The 22,475-nt window shown below is 35.4% G+C and overlaps 2 protein-coding genes across 3 annotated transcripts; both read right to left on the reverse strand.

Moving 5' to 3' along the window:
- Positions 1-5,517: 5,517 nt before the first annotated feature.
- On the reverse strand, positions 5,518-14,377 carry LOC122315875 (sucrose nonfermenting 4-like protein). Of its 2 annotated transcripts, XM_043132157.1 has the most exons (13): positions 13,484-14,377; positions 13,150-13,237; positions 10,294-10,476; positions 9,746-9,880; positions 9,558-9,617; positions 9,380-9,469; positions 8,587-8,724; positions 7,627-7,768; positions 7,390-7,557; positions 6,952-7,015; positions 6,753-6,822; positions 6,187-6,304; positions 5,518-6,034 (listed from the first exon to the last, which is right to left on the reverse strand). In XM_043132157.1, exons 1-13 carry the CDS (start codon positions 13,606-13,608, stop codon positions 5,943-5,945), a joined length of 1,473 nt encoding a protein of 490 aa, XP_042988091.1. In that variant the 5' UTR covers positions 13,609-14,377; the 3' UTR covers positions 5,518-5,942. The 2 variants fall into 2 exon arrangements, with proteins under 2 accessions (XP_042988091.1, XP_042988092.1); XM_043132158.1 differs by lacking the exon at positions 13,150-13,237.
- Positions 14,378-18,665: 4,288 nt separating this feature from the next.
- Positions 18,666-19,711, reverse strand: LOC122315460 (wall-associated receptor kinase-like 2). The gene is made up of 2 exons (XM_043131364.1): positions 19,543-19,711; positions 18,666-18,985 (listed from the first exon to the last, which is right to left on the reverse strand). Exons 1-2 carry the CDS (start codon positions 19,709-19,711, stop codon positions 18,666-18,668), a joined length of 489 nt encoding a protein of 162 aa, XP_042987298.1.
- Positions 19,712-22,475: the final 2,764 nt, after the last annotated feature.

A 22,475-nucleotide genomic window follows, 5' to 3' on the forward strand; every position in this document is an offset into this window, starting at 1 on the left:
CCACATTATTACATCAATTAGTTTACTTAACTTTAGTTTTATTAATTTAAATATTTTCTAATTTATATGCCAAGAAGATAAATAATATTGGATGAATATATTAGGCATTATAGAAAACGGCGCCGTTTAATGTAAATTTGGACCTAAACGGCGCCGTTTAGGTCCAGTGGAAACCAAAATTAAAACCGGATTGCATGAAACGGCGCCGTTTCATGCAATCGAGTTTATTTTTTTAAAATGAGCCGGTCTGTGAAACGGCGCCGTTTTATCCCTAAAATTTTGACCGAACCCTTCTCTCCCCCCCCCCCCCCCCCCAGCTCATCGATTCCCCCCATTACTTCAGCCCTAACCCTCACACGGCCGACCTCTACTCAGACCACAGCAGACCCTTGGCCCCCTTCCATCGCCCTCCCTTCCGTCGCAACCCATTCCGTCGCAACCCATTCCGTCGCAACCTTCCAGTTCCCACAAACTAGCCCCTCCGTCGCATCCTTCCCACAAACCAACCGGTCCGTTCAACGAGCAGCGGTAGCCCTTGCCGTTACAACAAGCATCAAGCTAAAGGTAATAATACATGCATTTAATAAATACCTTCCCCCCCCCCCCCCCCCCCCCCCCCCCCCCCAGCTCGCCGTTTCAGTGTTTAATAAATGTGTTTAATACCTCTAATATTTATTTCTGTAATATTTAATACCATTTGATACCAGTGTTTAATAAATGTGTTTAATACCTCTAATATTTATTTCCGTAATATTTAATACCATTTTATTTCAATAAATGTGTTTATTTCAGTGAAAGGTTACACTTACACATAAACCATATTTTTTGTTGATAATCAAAAAATAAGGGAAATATTATTCCCACGGAAATTTCTTACCGAATTGCATTATATTTAAAAAAAAATAAAAAATAAACAGAAACAAATGTTGCTGTTCGGTGAGGATTGGGGGTGAGAACCCTCTGTGGTTCTAGAAGTTTGCAAGTTGGGATTTTTATAGGAATTTATATCTATATCTTATATTTTATTTTGTTGATATGATGTTATTTATTAAGTCTTGGACTTGTTTTTAAAAATGAGGGTTGATCTAATGGTTGGTAAATAATATTTTATAGGAATTCAAGACTTATTTTGTTGATATGATGTTATTTATTAAGTCTTGGACTTGTTTTTAAAAATGAGGGTTGATCTAATGGTTTGTATATTTTATAGGAATTCAAGACTCTACTGACTACTAGACTTCTAGTATATTTTTGTAGATGGACGGGGACCAGATTCAAGACTCTACTACAGATGATGTAGAGTCAAGTATGCCTACACAAAGTGGTACAGCCCTACCTCCACTTGCACCCAATGTAAGTGGTAGACATAGGTCAATGGTTTGGGATCATTTTACTAGAATACCAAACGGTGATCCAAGTAAACCTAGGGCTAAATGTAATTATTGTACTGCTTCGTATGCATGTGATACGAAGACCAACGGTACAAAGTCCATGAAATATCATATTGAAAAACAATGTAAGAAATGTCATTTTAATAGGACGGATAAGTCTCAAACTACCCTAGCTTGAAAGGCGGATGGAGGAAGTGGTAGTGGAGAACTTGTGTCTATAGCATTTAGTGTTGATGCTTGTAGACAAAGCTTAGTAGAGATGATAATTCTTGATGAGCTACCCTTTAGGTTTGTTGAGGGAGAGGGTTTCAAGAAGTTTATGCTTACTGTTTGCCCTAAGTGGGTAACGATTCCATCTCGTGTTACGGTTGCAAAGGATTGCTTTAGTGTGTATACGAGAGAAAAAAATAAGTTGAGAAGTGCTCTTCAAGGGCAACGAGTTTCCCTCACTACGGATACATGGACATCCGTGCAAAATCTCAATTATATGTGTCTTACTGCACACTTTATTGATGATGATTGGAATCTACACAAGAGAATTCTTTCTTTTTGTTTGGTTGAGAATCACAAAGGGGATACACTTGGTAAGGCCATTGAGATGTGTTTGCATGATTGGGGGCGACCAAAATATCTTGCTATCACACTTGATAATGCAAGTTCTAATAATGGTGCAGTTTCTTATTTGAAGAAAAAAACCAAGTATAGGAAGGATACTATTTTGGAACATGAATTTTTGCATGTTCGATGCTGTGCCCACATCTTAAACTTAATAGTTCGTGAGGGGTTGAGGGAATTTGATGAGTCTATTGCAAATGTGAGAGGTGTTGTAAAATATGTGAAGTCATCACCTCAAAGGTGGAGTATGTTTAATAAATATATACAGTTGGAAGAAATTACGTGTAAAAGTGGCATTTGCTTAGATGTACCAACTAGGTGGAACTCCACCTATCTTATGTTAGAGAGAGCAATAAAATTTCAAAAAGCGTTTGAACGGTTGGAAGAAGAGGATTCGTCTTTCCTTACTAGTATTGGAGATGATGATGACGATGATGAGGAAGATGTAGAGCAAGTTGTGAATAAGAGAACGTCAAAAAAGTTGGGGCCTCCCAATAATATTGATTGGGAGAAGACAAGGTTGTTTGTAAAGTTTCTTAAACTATTTCATGATGCAACTTTACGCTTTTCGGGGGGTCTGTATGCAACTTGCAACTCTTTTTTTCCAGAGTTAGCTACAATATCCGGTGCAATTGATTTGGAGTGTCAAAATCAAAACCTTGTGGTGGGATCAATGGCCACAAATATGAAGAAAAAATTTAACAAATATTGGGGCAACTTGGATAATATGAATATGTTGTTGTTTGTTGGAATTCTTCTTGATCCTCGGTACAAGATGCGATATCTTGACTTTGAGTTGGAAGTGATGTATGCCCATGATCCCACAAAAGCAGTTGATTTGAGTTGTTCAGTGAAGAATACTTTAACCAGCATGTATGAGGCATACCTTGCAAATGATGAGTATAGCAACTCTTTACAACAACAACAGCAGTCTAGAAGTTTATCACGTGAAGATGTAAATCTTATTGGTGAAGATGGCGCAAGTACAGACGTGGATGTTCGTGCACAGAGAATGGCCATATTTAAGCAACGGTTGTAGTCGGAGGACTCTCTTGAAAGTAAGTTAGAGGTTGATAGATATCTAGATGAAAAGTGTGAGACAGACAGTGCAAGTTTTGACATTCTAGTTTGGTGGAAGGTTAACTCATTTAGATATCGTGTACTTTCAAAAATTGCACGCGATGTACTTGCAATACCAGTCTCTACAGTTGCCTCTGAATCTTGCTTTAGCACAGCAGGTCGTGTTCTTGATCCTTTCTGAAGTAGTTTATCTCCAATGATGGTTGAGGGCCTCATTTGTACACAAAATTGGCTTCGTTCTTCATCTACTCCAATCAGCCTTAGGACTATAATGGATGATGTGAAAGATTTTGAGAGGCAGTTGGATATGGGTATGTAACGTATGTTTATTATTTACTTCATTTTATAACTTTTATGATTTATATATGTAGTGAAAATTTATATAAATTGTTTTTTTTTGCCTTTATTGTATAGCACTTGCTCAGGAGGGTGAAAATTCTATGGAGGCGTCAAATACAATGTCTACATCTAATGCAAATTCATGAGGTGAGAACTTAAATTGTTTTCTTTAAAATTTCAGATTATTTTCTTCAATTGTGACTTGTCCAATTTAGTTTTACTTTTGTATTGTCTCTCATTGAATTTTTGTGTCCTATTTGGCAGCATTTCGTTTGGTGGTGAAAGCTTTGACGAGATCAAGTGTTTGCCGTTTAGAGATCATATCTTAGTTATTTGTTATTTGTATTAGTTATTATTTAGTCACTTGTAATTCGTAATATCACTTTATTAGTTATTATGGCTAGAAGCCTAGATGCATGGATTGTAAATTGTAATATTTTTTATGTCCTTTGCTTAACTTTTTTTGGTTTCTTATTTTTTTTCCCTTTTATTTGGACTTTTGGATGTTTAGTTGGCATGTTTAGTTGGATGTTTAGTTAAGAATTAGATGTACTTTTCAACTTTTTTCCTTTTCTTTTGAAATATGGATGTTTAGTTGGCATAGAATTAGAATTTAGATGTATTAAATTTCATTTGATATAAAATATTGCTTGTATGTGAGGATTTGACATGAATTTTTGGATTTTTTATTTTTGGATGTAAAAGTGGTGCTCTTTAAGTTTTAATGAAATCATAGGTCCTTTGCAAATCATTAATTTAGACATTAAGTCATGGATTTTTTGTAATTTATGGGTCTTTTTCAATTTTCTTTATTTTTTTTTCCTTGTAAAATCATTTATTCAAATTTATTGTATATAGATAATTTCCTTTTTATGCTTAATTTTATTTTGCATTTAAATCTTTTATTTTTAGGTATTTTTTGACATAAAATTAGATAAAAAATTAATGTGATTTCACTGTTGGGCCGATTGGGCCCATGGGCCACATGGTCCATATTTGGACCGACGGACGGACCGGACCGGACCCCCCCCCCGAAAGGGACGGACCGGACCGGTCCTTAGTCCATTTCGGTCTGGTCCAGGGTGGGAAAACCCTGGACCGAATTGGTCCGGTCCGGTCCGCAAATCCCCCTGCGGACCGACCGGATCGGACCGAATTCACCCCTAGATAAAATAAGCGGATACATGATACAAGATTCAATAGGGTGAGTCTCCAACAATCATTTCAAAATAAACAAAAACAACACTAGTGAAATAAAAAAATAAAAAAAGATTTAGAGTAAAAAATGGCTTCCACCCATTTTTCATTGAGGGGAAGTCACTTAAAGCGATTTTGTTGTAATATGATAAATTGGCTATTAGATTGCGATTAAAAGTCGCAATGAGTCGGTGTGTGCTGCAATTTATTTGTGTAGACTGGCTGTAAGAGCCTTCCACTATCATTTTGTCTTGATCATTAGTTATGAAAAGTAGAAACATAAAAATGTAGCAATGGAAGGTGTCATTTGGCTGGACTGGATGTTTTAAAATGAGGGGTAATTTTCGTAAAATACCTTATCAAAATATCATTTTACAAAAATATACTTATTTTACGACGTGTTGTGAAATATATTATTTGTGTATCATTACTCGTTAGACATCCTAGAGCAGTACTTGGGATAGCAGGGCAAAAATGTCCTAAATTTATTATGGGAAAAGAAAAAAAGAAAAAAGCCTTGATCTTAAATGAAGCTAGATTCCTCAGGAAAGTAGAAATTGATGTCCTTTGACAATTGAAAGTGAATGATCACAGAAGTGCTATGTTATGATTAAGAGAATAATATAACTAGACTAATAAAATAGTAAAAGATTAAGGTGATCAGGGAATGAGTGGCTCTGTGAGAGATTATCTCTAGATCATGGAGGACCCACTTTAAATTAAACCCCAAAAGGATCAAGATTGTAGACAATAGATTGAAAAAGAAAAGTCCTCTTAAATTTATACAAAATTAAAACCTGTGACCTAAATTGTCCCAGCCACCCAAACGCCAATGTTACAATAAAAATGACAAGCAAAGACCTTTTTCTTTGCTGGATACAAACAAGCAAAGATCAGAAATTCAAAATTTAAGCAGCCAACTTTTTACCTACAAGCCCACCAAATGGCAAGACGAATGCCACAAACAATTTTTTTTTTTTTTTTTTTGCCGGCCTCATTTTCTGTTAGCACTAGTCACAAGCATGGCAACTGTGCCAGCTACAAGGATAACAATTAGGGCACAGTGTTTAAAAGTGAAAAATGGAATCCTCACAATTTACAGATTTCTTTTCTCTTTAAAAATTTCTATCCTAAAAAGGGGGGGTGGGGGCTCATAAGCACGAGGCTTGTAAATCAAGACTCAGAGAAACAAATTAGACATTTCACAATGGGAAGGAAGAGAGTAAGCTCAAAGATACATGATGTTGAAAAAACAATGTGACTTCCACAATGGCACCATAATTAGCCCTCTCATGCGAAATGATGGCCAACAAGTTCCAGCTAGCGTAGCAAGAAGTTGAACACGTCACTCAATGATATTACACCTTCCACACGATTGCTGCCAGCCTCTACAATGACAAGTCTCCTAACCCCTGAAGGGATTTGAGCAAACAAAGCCATATCATGACAAGGGAAGAGGTGGGGGTTTTTTTTTTTTTTTTTTTTTTGGGGGGGGGGGGGGGGGGGGGGGGGGAGAGGTAACATCAAAAAAAAAAAAATCTTAATGAGAGCTATTGCAAATTACCAGGATTTGTCAACCGTTTCATCACTTCATGCAGTGGGTCAGATCGTAAACACATCTGAAATCTCTGCCCATTAAAGAAGCCATAAGAAGAATTTGCATTCTGCCCCAGTCGTAATGCCTATAAGCATTAAACAACACACTCAGAAACAAGTAAAACGAAGTGTGTGTGTACATATGCATGCATTCAGATATACATGCACATGTGCACATATACATCAATGCAAATCATTTGCAAGAATGCATATTACTGACTGGCTCAAAATTAGCACAACAATAAAATTTTATTATTATTTTCACCACACTTTTCACAAGTGTTCATTTCAAGGATTGTATAAATATGAGCAAACAACTGTAATTGTTTTTTAATCCACAACTCATATACTCAAAATTTGGGGAAAACACACTTTGACTAAGTACTGGACATTAAACTGAGAAATGATAATCTGGAATGAGATTTACTATATATTGTTTTGCAACCAAGGATATATCTATGTACAAAGCGGCCAACTATCATTCAGCCTACATGCCTAATTGAGTCCAATGCGTGGGTAACATTGAGAAATTACCTGGTGAATTGTCATTTCATCGAGATGAATCTGTGCATATGCCTTGTCTTTAGCCAAAGAGGTGATATCACTATGAAGGAAATAGCAAGCGCATCTCAAGATGGTTATGTAATATGGATAATTCAAATAATACCTTCATGCAATACTGAGAAAGCAAAAGGAAGGGTGTAATAACTTCAGCTGAAAGAAAACAGATTACCTTCGTGAATAAATATCCAGCAATGAGCCATTATCATCCACTATTGGTATTGAACTAACTTCAGCTGCAAAAGGAAGGTGTAATAACATAAGAAGATGATGGAATAATTGAAATGGAACCTGCTTGCTGCTTATTGAGTCAAATGCAGATGGAAAATAATGAACAACAAATAATGCTCAGACTGCAATACTTATAAAAAGGATGCCTTCTCAAACTAATAAGCATTATAATTAGCATTGTCCTAGAGAGAATTCAGAAAGCCAGAAACAGTATGCAGGAAGAAAAGAAGGAAAGCAGGAAACAGTGTGCAGGAAGAAAAGAAGAAACAAGTTCAGGTATATAATGCAGAGACTTTAAGGTTAAGACAAATATGCCAGTTCCTACAAGATAAAATTGACTTCTACCTTATGCAATAGTTTGAGATGAGAAGGAAATCACCTTGAACTAACAAAGTCAAAGCAGCACTGAGAGATGCATTTGGCCTTAACATTGCAAATGGCCTTGACTCCCCAATTTTCGGAACCCATGTACCCAAAGGAATTGAACAAATAGGTTGCTCAAGAATGGGCAAGGAGCTTAGAGAATGTCTAAAATACCTGTAGATACCTGAAAATTAGGTCCATTAATTAGTTTCAATTCATGGACCTTTAAGGGACAATCTTGGAAGAAGCTTACATTTTAGTATTCCAGACAGCGAAGCAAGATGTAAAAGCTGTGGAAAAGACCCATCCTGTGAATAATGGATGATGGGAACTGTGGCCACCTTGTTTTGTAAAATTTTCAAAGCAACATCTTTCATACAATCATAAGGCCCAGCCTGTGCATTTCAGAACTAAATATATCAGACTACCAGTTATCATATTCCAACATCAAAATACAAGGCACTCCTGAGTTTAAAAAGTCCAAGTTCTCCCAGCAATCGGCAAAAACAATATTTAATCATTAAATTCATACTAAACTAATCATCGGCACACCACTAAATGTATATATACATATTAGGAAAAAAAAAACCGCATAAAGGTGACAATCCGTAAGATGGGGTGGACTTTGCACAGGGGTGATAGAGTACAAGTATATAGGGTTCGTGCAATATATCAAGATCCATCAAAAAGTCCAAATAGTCTAATCAGTGAAAATCAGACAAACTTGCACAACATGCCACCAGCTTGCCAAACTATTAATCAGACTCATTTGTGCCATATTATCCCAAGGCTTCTTGATGTATACCTCCAAAAGCCTACCAAGAAAAGGACAATCTAACCCTAAGATCAGTAATCATCATCTTCTGCAAGTTTATTTGGTAGGGAACACCTGTTGTCCTGGCCAGTTAACCCAATCATCTCTCTCCAAATCCCATCAACTACAAATAGGGTTCTTACAGAGATTTGAAAATAAAGGAGTCACAATATAACATGCAAATTACGGCACCCTTAAGACACATTTCAAATTTTGATATCTATATCTTTACATGTGAGCATTTGACAAATTTACCAGTAGAGAATGCAAGTCAGAATGAAGCTTGAGTACCACCCTTACCAAATTCTTTGATAAGGGACAGTCATACCAAAAGTGCAGAGGTGTGCAAGTCTTCTGCATGCTAGATCCTCTTGGCATAGAATCTCAAGAAGTACTTACATGGATAAGGTGTTGACGAGGAAATGATCCCCCATCGCCATCCATTGTTCTGGTAAGATGTAACTTCCCCTCTTTCCAAGCTGCTATTGTATGTGTCTCAAGCTGTTCCTCTGTCATGTTTGATCCATGATTCCCAAGCTAAAATTTAAAGGGTCACACATGTTAAATGGGTTTATTCTCACCCACGCATATGTGAGCTTATTTGTGTCAGAAAAAAAATGGACAAGGAAAACAGCATTCAGAAGATAAATGGACATTGAACTGCATTCCACTAAATAAATAAAAGTTAAATTAGAAAGAGAACAAAGGGCAGACAAAAAAAATCATGTCAGTTTAAAACTTCTGTCCTGGAGGGTTGTAATAGGAAGTTGGCTATGGATCATAAACAGGGATCAGTAGCCATGGAATCAATTGTGAAGAGTGCAAGAAACCCTAAGCACACTAGGTCATCAGATGAAACAAAAAAGATAAATCGATGACCTTATGGCTTATTTTGGTAAAAACAGGTGCTAATTTTAATTTGGCAGCTTTTGTTAGACTGAGCATCATGTTGTACCTTGTACATCCTTAGGCTCTAGAAAGAATGTAAACCTAAATAAAGTTCCTAGTTTTCCACCATTTTCTAGCGATAAGCTAAAAATGACAGTTTTCTCTAAAAGCTACCAGAGCCTAGAAACTCTTTCAGATACTTCCGATATCAACCCTTGTACATTTCATTTTCAAAATACAAAGAACTATTTTTCTTCATAGCTACAACATTGCAATATAAGACAGAAGTTTATCCCAGAGATACCTCTCTCAAAATTAAAATGAAGTCCAATGCACTGAGAACTCCAACAAACTGGCCCTTGCAAAAATCCCAGAGAGGCGCCACAGAGATTCCCTGGAAGTAACTTAAATCAGCAAAGATAAAAATCTAAGCTAATGCTCAGCAATGTATTAACAGAGAGAAATTCATTTGGGTATGTCACCTGTTCATGTAGGATATGAAATGCTTGCTTCACTGGTAAATTAATATCCAGGGTAATGATCTGCAATGCTAGACAGTAGAAACTATTAGATAACTGATCTTGACAGTGACGAATTTACCTAGTTAGAGTGGTCAAACCCCAGTGAATAAAACCATAAATAGCTCCTCAACAGGGTAAAGCATCCAAACCTTGCCTGAGTCAGGAAGTAACTCATAAGCAGTATGTGTAGACAAGAATACAGATATATGGTGGCGAGAAACCTCTAAATCGGCAGATGATATCCTTGGAATGGCTTCTTGTGAAGCACCATGTGACAATGAGACCTATTTTGTATTACAACATAAAATCCACAAGGTATTAAGACAAATTAAATAACAATAACATAAGCCCCCTCCCCTGGGGTGCACCTTTTTATTTAACAGCAGTATGGGAAATTGAACAGCTAAAAACATTACCATCCAACAATGATTATCAACAATGTATTGGAGCCCTTTGAAATTTTCCTTTGGGAAACCTCTTAGAAACATAATTGATAACAGATTCTTTGGCTGCTAAGGGGCTGGCAACCTAAAATGACTCTCACATTTCTCATGACTCTTTCATTTTTTATGATGGGGAAAGTTATGTGCCACATTCTTAATAATTATTCAGAAGCCACACCAATTAAAAGAAAAAACACTAACAAAATTCTAGCAGAATTTTGGAAAAAATAACTCCAGAGTAGAAATTCCCTTACTGCAGGCATAATGTCATCATGATCCACATCCATGTTGGATCTGCCAGGTGTCTGAGAACCAAAAGTAGAATTAATCATATCTGGCTCCCTACCAACAAAGATGGTATTTACTAAACCATAATCCCCCCTTGAAAATGGCTGGCTCTCATCATGCCGCCACACTCCATCAACCCAAAACTTGTACTGCAAATGAATGGAAACAACAAATTTGAACATCAACAACAGATTTGAATAACTATCAGCATTATATTTTTTGTTAGGTAAACAAACCATCAGCATTATGCATCAATGTGTAAGCATATTTATCCCAAGGGTAGACAGGTCCCATGCCCACGATGACTTGGTTGCGACATATAAATATACAAATAGAATTTCTTAAAGTGCATCTACTAACATGAATAAAGGCAAGGAATCTCAGTCCTCTATGCACATCATATTATGTTAAAAATTCACCTCAACATTGTGTTGGAAATATGGTAAAGCAAAAAGAAAAAAAAGGGTTTCAAAGCATATTTAGTCTAAGCAACAACCAAGGTACAATATTTTGATTTTGCTGGAGTAGAAAATTCATTAGCTGAAAATTTGTGACATTAATTATTGGTCATAACAATTAGCACATGTTTATTTTAATTTACTTTTTACTAAGAGAGAATCTTTAAAACAATTAAAAGTACCATCCACGACCTTGAGAATAGATAGCAAGACCTTTTTTTCAATGGGTAAAAAGAAGTTTATTAAACCAAGTAATTAGGCATAGCCCAAGTACACAAGGAGTAAGAGAGGACACCTAATTACATGCGAGGAAGTAGAAAACGCAACAATAAAATTATGAAAGCAAGCCCCATCAAGTACACTAGCAGATGCCCAAAGTGATCATGCATGGAAGAAAAAATCTCTAATCTCTCCCAATGAGCGTTCTCTATCTTCAAAACTATGCCCATTCCTCACAAGCCAAATACACCACATAAGACATAGGGGAGCCATCTTCCCAATGGCAGCAATTTGATGATTACCATGGATACCTCTCCAACAAGCTAGAAGACCCACCACCCTCCTAGACATCACCCAGGCAATAACAATGCCATCAAAGATATCATCCCATAGGACCTTTGCCACTTCACAATGGAGAAGTAGGTGATCTAGGTATTCTCCATTCCTTTTAAACACAAGCACCAATTGATAGTGATGAAACCATACCTTCTCAAATTATCTGTTGTCAAGATTTTCTCAAGACCTTTTTCTATAAGTAATAAAGCTTCAATAACCCCGCAAAAGGTGCATCCAGGTACACAAAGTGTATACAAGAGATTCACCTATCTCGAAATAGAAAAAGATATGAAACTCATAATAAGCTGGCCAATAAAAGTCAATAGATGTTGTCCAAAGGAAAAGATTAATAAAAAATAAAAGTTTTGAGTTCCTCTCCATCTGGTCATGTTTCTCAAAATTCCTGTCATTTCTTTCCCTCCAAATACACCATACCAGGCAAGTAGAGCCATCTTCCACTGCTACAATTTGTGAGCTTCCTTTCTAACCCTCGTTCAGAGTTTTTTTTTTTTTTTAAAAAAAAAAGGAAATATAGTAATGGCCCAAATCTAACCAATCTATCTAAAAAGGTCACTACACAGCACTAGCCATCTCGAAAAGAATAAAAGATGGCCAACAAACTCCCCACTCCTTTTAAGAATTAAACATTAATCATTCACCACAATGTGTCTTCTCCTCCACACTAATCAGTCTTTATGCTCCTTAATGCTCTTCTCACAATACCTAAAAAAGAAAAAATTATTCTCACAATTCTCGAAGCTTCAGTCATTCTGCTCCCTCCAAATGCACACATTAAGCAAATCAGAATCATTTTTAAAATTCTCACTATGCTTTCTGACGAACTGACCTTTCTAACAGTTCAAAAAGATTCACAGCGTTGAGATATGACCTAATCTGACCCAAGAAAAACCTGATCTGACCCAAGAAAAACAGGTGAAGTCCTGATTTTGCCCCAGCCTTTCGGAGACCTGCTTCCCAGATGATGAAGGCCTAGATTTCTGACTTTGAGCACCTTCCTTCAACCCTTACCCCCTCCCTGCCTGGCAGTGATTTTTGTACCAACAATGCCGAGAGGTTCTGCCATCACCATATAGAGACCATATGCTAGGTAGATATCTACCCCCCCCCCCCCCCCCCCCCCCTCCCCTCCTCTGTCTCTCTCTCCCCCTCCCATTTCCATATCTCAAGGTTGGATCAGGTCGGTGTTATCTCATGGAACTATTTTAATATGTGCAAGAACTCATTTGTTGGTGAGGTTTCAGACTGTATTAGTGAAATGACAAGCCTTGGGATTTTAGACCTTTTGGCCAATGGATTTACTGGTCAAGTTCCAAGTTCTATAGGAAAGAAACCTCCAGAAGCTTGATGGAGTCTATGGTTGATTGTGCAAACCTTGTGGCGTCAGATCTCAGCCATAATTCATTGATGGATGATCTTCCAGCATGGATTTACAAATCTGAATACGTTTTGATTTCACAGGATGAATTAGTTGGGAGCATGAATAGTCCTTTATCTTCATCATTTGGGAGCTCACATGGAAAATTTGAAATCTTGGATTTGTCCCACATGCCCTTTTGCTCACTTTACAATGAAAGGATAAAATTTTGCATTATATGTCAACTTCTAATAAAAAAATTCAGCAATCCACAACAGCTTTGATAGCTAAATTGGTTGTGAACTGTCTGAATTCACTTGCTTGTGATTGTATTTTGATTTTATCTTACAGCCAATGACAACGATGATAGGCATAAGAGCAGTTAACATTAAGGCTATCTAGTTGACCCATATCAATCAGGCAAGTTAATTAACCTGGTGATTTCCTGGTGTCAAGTTGCAAACAACTTGAAATACATCATCGCGTCCCTCCACCGGAGACATAGGTATACTTCCTGACCACCTGTTTAGATGATAAATCCAATAAAAACCCCTATCACAGATCCAATCTATCTACTAAAAAAACTACAAATAGAAAAAGGAATATATACTAGTAACCAAGGAAAAGAAAAATTTGTTAGTTTTTTTATGAGCCAAAAGAATGTTAGATATCACCTATGAAAAAAAAAGAATGTTAGATACCGTCACACGAATAATTCAGATCTGGGTAGTAACATAAGATCAAAATATGATAATCTTAGCGACCCACCTGGTGAAAGAACCGAAAAGTGACACGTTTCTTCCCCCATAACGCCACACGAATGACCAGGGAATCAAAACTGGTACCGAAACTGCACTGTTATCATGCCCCCTATCCGGAACTGGACCGAACATTTCCACCAAAATCTGTATAAAACCGCACGAAATGCAAGTTCCAACACCTCCCACTTGATTATCCACCCAATTCGACCACCATAACCATTTATCACAAAATTTACGAACCCTCCGATAATCACACCTCAAGTTTGAATCTTTTCTTTTTCAACAGGGATCCTCCACAACTGAGCAGAGGACCCCTTAAGGCTTACACATTCAGAGCCTACCAAATCAAAACCAAGCCATGCAAAACCCTATTTTCAACAACCAAACCACCAATCCCCAATCACAGCCTTCAACCCAAAAGTACTGAACAACCCAAAAGTACTGAAAATTCCACCACCAGCTCCACAAGTTCTACTTGCAGCAACCACAAAATCCAACACCTGATAATCCCAGCATTTCTTAACCAGTCAAAAAGCTCCACGAGTACAAAAAAAAACCCAAATTTCCACACGAAAATAAGCCAAAAAAAAATTCGAATCTCGGTTGAGCTATGATCTTGACCCAAAACGAATAATTCCCCACCAAATGAATTCGGGAACCCCAAAATTTGAAACTTGGAGGAGAATTAAAAACGCAAGGAAGTTGTTTCTTGTGTAATTGAAATGAACTCGAAAGGGCTCAAAAAGTGTGACCCAGAGGGAGAAAACCTCAAGGGGTCTAAAAAACGGAGAGGGTGTGTGACATTGTTGGATCTTCGATGGTCTTGTGGGCTCCGAGATAGAATCTCTGTGTGTGTGTCTGAGAGAGAGTTTTTTTTTTTTTTTGGGGGGGGGGGGGGGGGAAGCGAGCAAATGATCATAATAACTGATAATTACAGTAAAACCATGAAGGTGAAGAAGAGAAAAGAGGCGTCGTCGTTTTGAGCGCCCCAGATTCCAGGAAAGCTCCGACCTTTCTGAAAAGTAATTATAGCGACAATACCACAGCTGAAGCGACCTGACTCGACGTCATATTCTTTGCGGTAACGCTGCTGGGAAGAATCGTACCAACGAGACTTTTAACGTCGGCTTTTAAGTTGTTGCTCAACTTCGTCATTGCGTATATAATTTTGAGATCTATGAATACGAGAAAAAAAACTTTAAATATTTTTTATAAGAAAATAAAATTGACATATATATTAGAGCAATGCTACATACAGTCACTTTTACGTACTCCCTGCGCACTCCACTGATATGATTGGCTGGATTAATTTTTTTTAATATCCAACCAATCATATCACTAGAGTGCACAAAAAAGTGCACAAAAATAACTGCACATAAAATTTTTGTATATATTATAAGCAAAGAGATGCTTAAAAATACGGATGCATTTGCTTAGCATGATTATTCTTTTCAACCTCTCTATTTTGAATGTCGAGTTGAGGTAAAATGAAATTAAAAATTTATGAATAGTAGTGAAATTATTTGAATTAAATTTTTTTTAATATAAAATAAAATAAAATAAATTAAATTAAAATATTATAAAATTAAAATATTGTTTGAATATACTTTTTGAATATTATTTTTTTTGTATTTTAAAAAATTAAATTATTTTTTATGTTTCATCTAAAAATTTGTAAAAGTTATAATAATTAGTTAATGATTAGATAAAAAAATTAAGATTTGAAATTGAAAAATATTTATATTTAAATGTTAAAATAAAAAAAGATGATATAAAATGAGATAAGATTAAGGCTTGTTTGGATTTAGAGATTCATCTCATCTCATCATTATATTTTTATTAAATTTCTACATAAAATATAATAAATAATTCAATTTTTTAAATTTTAATTTAATTTTTTTAAATCTTAAAATAGTAAAAATATTAAAAAAATAATAATTTATTTAATTTTTATTTAAAATTATTCCACTATACCTCGCCTCTAAATCAAAACTAGAGGAGGGAATACCAAGCCATTGTTCATAGTGGCCTAAGTTACCAGACAAAATAATATTCAGGCAGATTTTCTGGTATATAAGACAAAGAAAAATTAAGAAATAATAATAATAATAATAATAATAATAATAATAGGGGAGGTGGGTAGAAAGGCAAGGCTAAGCAAGAACCTAATCATAGACGTCGAAGCTAGACCTGATGTGCAGGAGTTAATTGGGATGGACGGTGATGATGTGATGCTCTGTGGGCCCCTGGAATCATGGCCCTTCATCGGTGGACCCCGGGGCAAATCGTGATTCCCGGCAGCTCCACCACGATAGGAAAAGAGAGAGAGAGAGAAGGTGATGATGATATTGGGGTTTATTTTTTCAGTCTATTTTTTAACCACAAGCAAAAGGGTTTCGCTTTTTACCAAAAAATATATAATAATAATAATTAGAAACAAAGGAAGCAAAATTAAAAGGAAAAAAATTATTCTCAATTTCTAATTTATTAAGTTTGCATTTAAATACTAAACCGATTTCATATAATTTGAGTTAATTTATGAATAATAATATTTTATAGGTTCTATTAAGATGCGTTTAAATTTAAATAAATTGAAATATGTGTTTGAATATATGAAGTGGGTTGGGATGATTTTTTTTTTTTTTTAAATTTAAAAAAAATAATAGATTCTATTAATGATTAGCTTGAGATGAGTTAGATGATCTTGACATCCAAACATAACTTTCAATAGTTAATATTAGACTCCATTAACTCTTAATATTCAAATGGAGTACGATGCATGTTGCCAACTTATTTTAGTAATTAATATTTGTTATACAAATAATATTTAAAGTTTTTCTCTGGGTATTCATAAATCTTAAAATTACATATATAACAACTTCGTCAACACCACTTCACCTCAACTTTGATCTAATTTGAGGTTACAAATTGAAAATTTTGATCTATCATTTTTTTTTGGAGTGGACCGATTATCTCGAAGAATCAGACCGGATTAGACAAGTCTGATTAAAAAAAATACACCTAGAGACCAGACCAAAAATCAAATTTTAGAGATACCATGGACCGAGATCAAGTATGGATAAATTTGGTCTGGTTTGGACTAAAAAATCTTCATCCTTAATTACGAGTATCTCAAATCATCTGAAAATAATAATAAAATAATTTATAAATATTAATAGATCGATTGTAAATAATAACAAAGAAGTAAATAATAATGAATTGTAAATAATAATAAATTATTTATAAATAATAAAGAAGTAATAAGAAAAGACTCGAATATAGTCTAGAAAAAACATAAAAATAAGTTGGCAACATCATCCGAGTGTGTGAAAATGTCTGTCTCATCGCAAGCAATGATTTGATATATAAAAATATATAATATTGGTGTGAAATGTGACTTTGTATTGGAAGGATTTTCAAGCAATTTGGTCGGGTTGTTAGTGAACAAGAAAAGACCTCTGATTAATGCCCCTTTGTACGAAATTCTAATCTCATGATTAGATACCCAAAAGAAATATTTTTTTTTTCCGCCTCAAAGTCTTGTCTATTCCACAATCATTAGTGAAAACAATGGTGGGCTGTGTATGGCATTCACCAATTTTCTGATTCACCAGCAAGCATCTTTGTGTCTAGCAATGGGACATTTTCTCAGGAATCTTGTAAAAATATATAAAGATTTCTCAACAAATAATTATTTTAATTTTATTATCAAGTCATGTATAACATTTTTTTCCTTTCATTTTATAACAAAAAGGTACATACTTTCCCTTTTATTTTCCGCACCCCCAAACAAGATGATAGTGCCTTGGGATTTTCTGGAAAGATGTTGAATAGATTTCCCGAGAATGCACACAAACAACCCCGCTTAAAAGAGAAAAAAAAAAAAAAAATCAAAACTTTTCATGGGAAAACTCTGAAGTCTTGTTGCTTTCTTCAACTTGGGAACACTATAATCAATGGTACAATGAAAATGTTTATATGCACATCTTTAATTTCTTCCCCAAGTACCATGTAAAGTTCTTGTGTAATTCATTGTCTTTCCTGTGCATAGACCTTTTCTTTCCACTCCCTTTCCTTTATCAATAATAGCTCTGTACTCGATTACAACCACGATTGTTTGTAAAAACAACTTGCAGGGTTTAACGATTAACAAGAATTACAGTTCCACTCAGAGAGAGAGAGAGAGAGAGAGAGAGAGAGTTGACTTCACTTGTATGTATGCAGCAGCATGATACTACTTAAGTTTCTCCTCAGAAAATTATATGCAATAGCAATATTTCACTCTCATTCTCTTTTACAGGTCCAGAAACTAGATTAGGCATCTGGTACTTCAATTCTGCTGAATTCAAGGACCATTTTAATGGAAAATATACCCTCTTCATTGACTGTGTCTGCAAGTAGTAGTTCAGTAACTGCGAGAATTTATGGAAAATTGATCTTTTAGCATGCACTGAATTAACAGTCATTGATCCTTCAGTTGCAACTTTCAATCATTGCATGGTTATTTAAGTTATCCACATCAGAGGCAGATGATGATGGAGATTCAGCTGAAGACGACAAAAGCAGTAGAAAATTCATTTCAATGATTGAAATCATTAGCATTACATACCCCACCAGTTTTGAAATAAGAAAAACTCGTAACCCTCAATTCCTTAACAAATGACTCGACTTTTATGATTGAAAAAATATGGGATAACTTCAACACTTTAAAAGGGTTTTCTCACTCTACAACTGTGAGGTTGAGAGACTGAAGCAGAAAACAGAACAGGAATGAAAGTTGCATTGAAAACAGGGGAAGAAATGTGGATAAAACTGATTTGCTCAGTTTACACTCAATAATCACATTACAAATAGGCTCCAACCAAGAAATAAACTCCTACGCTTTAGAAACCACTTACCCACAACCAATAAACAATAAGTAACTAAAAACTTCAAATTAATAGGATTCCACACTCATACATCTTTGTAAATCTTGTTTAGCTGCAATAATGGGGAATCAATACCCAGCTTTGTCCTCTGCGCATATAAGTAGTAACATGGCCGCATGTATGCCTTTTTATTCAATTGAATACATTCTTGATGACAGATTTGTGCCTTCAAATGCTGCATGTATTATAGAGCATAGAAGACCCTGAATATATATATATATATATTTATTTATTTATTAATCAATCTGTAAAGTAGCTAATCTAAGGTGGTGTGAGACACTGATCATAAATCCGGCTGAGTTGTTTTCCCACATTAGTGATTGTTGGTCCATCTTCTCGTTTGTTGGAGATGCAAGTCAGGGCAAGGTTTGCAAAAGTTAGAAACTGCTGCTGATCAACACTTTCTTTCAACAATTCCGGATCCACAATTTCAATCAACCGTTGTTCATATCCGGCATTCACCCAGCCTAATAGATGGCCTTCACTGTACGTGGTACTGTTTGTATTCAACATCCATCCTGCCAAAAGCACAAGTAGAATTCCGCCAAAACAATACACGTCATCCTTCTCAGTAAAGTTGCCTGTAATACAAAAGTCAGGTGCCAAAAAACCAGTTCTCGAGCGTATAACACCTTCGGTTGCATGCACTTGAGTCCTTGACCTTCAGGAATAGGTAAAGAGAGTGAGAAATCAACCATTTTGGGAACATTATTCTCATCCAATATAATAACGGATGACTGAATATCCCTATGTACAAAGGGCCTGGAAAATGTAGTATGGAGATATGCAACTGCATTAGCTATTCCCATTGCAATCCTTACTCTACACTTATGGTAACGGCTGAGACAGCTTGACTGGATCGCGAATAGGTAACCAATGAGACTCGACTCGATCACGAATGCACGCGAAGAGATTCTTGTGCCCTACATATTCATATACTAGAGTCGGCCATTGGGTCTCTAGGCAGCATCCTAGAAGCTTTAGAACATTTTTGTGAATACTCATATTTGATCCAATTACAACGTCTTTAAAAATGTCCTCATATCTAGTAAGAGGGCTGTGATCAATATTAAATTTTTTAACTGAAACTAAGCGGCCTTCCAGACAACCCTTGTAAAACTCAAAACCACCAGTTGACTTGCGTCATAGTTGTTTGTTGCTGTGCTGAGCTCCATGGCAGAGAAGAAACGGATAGGATTGCATTTCCCATTGAAAAGGGCGATACGCTCCTCTAACAACATTCTTCCATTCTTCATAAATGGGGTCTCCTCTGTGTCTTTCCTCTTTAGCTTCAAACATGCATTCATCTTGATTTGTCCACCAAACCCTTAGAATACATATAGACAATAATACACACACATACTATGTTGGGATACACATATAATTAAAAAAACAGTAAGAACACAAATCTCAAAACAGCATCATATACAAAGATATATTACAAGAAATCTAGAAATCGATCAGAACATCAAATACTACCTATCGTTTGATATAATCTGACATACCAAAACTCACAGTCGTGTGGGATAATTACTAAAAATGAACTCGGTAGCAGAGGGAATATATATATATATATATATATACCTATGATCCGGATTCCAGACACACAGAGATGGAGATGTTGTAGCTAGAACCGGTGTAACAGAACAAACTTAAACAACAACTTTGTAGCTTGTGGATATGGAAGTCGTCCCTTGACAATTTATGTGTTACATTGTTTAATTACTAACCAAACTAATAAATAAAGACCAACCATAAAACTGAAAACTTCATTGCAATTACTTGACAAGTAATGCTACATACAGTCTTAGAATACACAAATTCTATGTAGTTATTTTGAAAAAAAGTGAAATGTATTATTAAAAAAATGATTTTTCTATGTGGGATCCATATTTATCTACTTTTTTTAGAAAAAGTATCTGAAACATGCACACTTTAATACTGCAAATATTATTTCTCTTACCTTAAATAGTCTGTATTTTAATACACTAATGAAGCAAGTTGCTTGATTCTCCTATTTAATAATCGCAAGAGTTATCTTAAAAAACTCATCTGCCCTCTTGCGTATGCTAAATGCATAAAATTATGCAACGTACAAGTCAAACAAAAAACAAACTTAAATGTGTTTGGGCATTTAGAAATTAATACAAATAATTAATACATATTACAAACAAAAAAAGATGAAAATATGTTTTTTTTTTTAAATCTCTAAACGTCAATAGAAAAAAGACATTAACTACAATAATATATATTTGTTTCGATATCTTAAGCAAAAGTTTCTAATCGGTCTATGTTTTCGTAGATTTTCCATTTTCTATTGTTTAATTATTTTTTTCAAAGAAAATTTATTTATTTATTACATCTCTTGGTTTTATTATTTTTTAAATATTTATTATTTTCACATAATAATCTCAAAACAATAATTGTGCTAAACAAACACTTAAATCCAGTGCACGTGATTTGTTGTTCCACATAATTGCTGAAATACTTCTATACGTTAAAGTATTGCGACCTCAGAAAAGAATCAATGAGGTATTTCATGAAATGCACAGCATACCAAGGGCCAAGGCAGATTACAGAGGAACTTAAACTAGACAAGGATGGATTACTAAATACTTGTTCTACGCTGTAAATAGTCTATAGTGGCAATTTTGATACATAGTTACACTTAGATTACAAGCACGGGGCATCGATACGAAGGTCCTCGTAATGTAATTTAAGTTTTCCTCCGTCATATGAACTCGGAGATTATATATAAAAGAAAATTAAACATAATACTAACGAATTATACTGATCATGGCTTAAAAACCATGAGCATTTATCCTAATAATACAACTGGTTCTTAAAAATGTAGATTTTTTATTTTTCCCTAAACAAGCATATTATAGATATATTTAACAAGTTACATGATACAATAGTCAAGAGGGTGGGAAGCCCCAACATTCAACTCAAACCAGCAAATACAACACAAGAAATAAAAATAAAAAAAGCGGGCTATGGGATCAATAACTAGACCCCCACCCATTTTTCCTCAAGGGGAAACTGCTTGAGGTGGTTTTGATACAGTTCGATAAATAGACTGTAATACTACGATTGAAAGTAGTAATGAAGTGATTTGTATTGCATTTTGCTGGTCTAGATTGACTGCACGAGACTTCCACTACTTATTTTCATTGATCCTTAGTTGGAAAAAACAAAATATAGGCATATAAAAAACAATAGAGCAGTCGAATTGCCGGAGGACTATAAGTAGGGATTGGTGGTGCGTGAGAGACATGCACCACACTAAAAGTGTTGCAGGTAGTCGGGGATAAAGGAACCGAGGTCCTTGGCCCTAAAAATGTTGTGTGTGGCAGCAACAAAAGCTTCCTAGTGCACTGGCATGTGAATCTCACGTGTGCTTTGACCCCCATGCGTGCTGTTTCATTCAATGAAAATCTTTGGCCATTTGAAGGATCAATGGTTGAGAATCCTACAGTGGAGTAGGTGGTGGTCGATGAACTTTGGAAAATAGCAAATCGGCATTTCTCCATGCTTTGGAAGGAAAAAAATTGGAAAATAAAAGACTGCATAGGTTCTGGTCTAACTAGATGGGAGGAGGGAGGGAGAAGCTGAAGCTTCACCCCTCCTTTGGGTAGAGAAGATGGGATTTTGTTGTGTGGTCTTTGGCTATGAGCAAAACGCTGAAAAGAAAATGGGTCAAAGAAAAGGAGAAAATGGGCTATTTAAAATGTAGATTGAGTTTATATTTAGATGTTGAGATGATTTTAAATAATTTTTTAATAGTAGTAAATAATAGTAAAATAATAGCCTAAAACTACTTTACTTACCAAACACAACTTGAGTATCACCCAAAGACAGTCTAACCATTTCGTAATAAAACCAATTACTAAAAAAATTAAATTTTTTTTGAAAACCTTATCTATCCACTTTTACAAATCGCAACACAAAACTTGATTTCTGACTTTGAGCATCTTCCTTCACCCCTTACCCCCTCCCTGCCTGGCTATATTTTTGTATCAAAAACGTCGAGAGGTTCGGCCATCACCATATAGAGACCATATGCTAGGT

Source organism: Carya illinoinensis, chromosome 7 (assembly GCF_018687715.1).
Source record: "Carya illinoinensis cultivar Pawnee chromosome 7, C.illinoinensisPawnee_v1, whole genome shotgun sequence".
Lineage (NCBI taxonomy): Eukaryota > Viridiplantae > Streptophyta > Magnoliopsida > Fagales > Juglandaceae > Carya > Carya illinoinensis.

Excerpts from the sequence above, each read along its gene's own strand:
- LOC122315875 (XM_043132157.1), bottom strand. The coding sequence starts at position 13,608 with ATGTTCGGTCCAGTTCCGGATAGGGGGCATGATAACAGTGCAGTTTCG. Across the intron at positions 7,558-7,626 it reads GCTGTCTGGAATACTAAAAT|GTATCTACAGGTATTTTAGA; the intron begins GTAAGCTTCTTC and ends CCTAATTTTCAG. Across the intron at positions 6,305-6,752 it reads ATGAAATGACAATTCACCAG|GCATTACGACTGGGGCAGAA; the intron begins GTAATTTCTCAA and ends TAATGCTTATAG.
- LOC122315460 (XM_043131364.1), bottom strand. The coding sequence starts at position 19,711 with ATGAATGCATGTTTGAAGCTAAAGAGGAAAGACACAGAGGAGACCCCA. Across the intron at positions 18,986-19,542 it reads AACAAACAACTATGACGCAA|GCAACTTTACTGAGAAGGAT; the intron begins GTCAACTGGTGG and ends TTTGTATTACAG.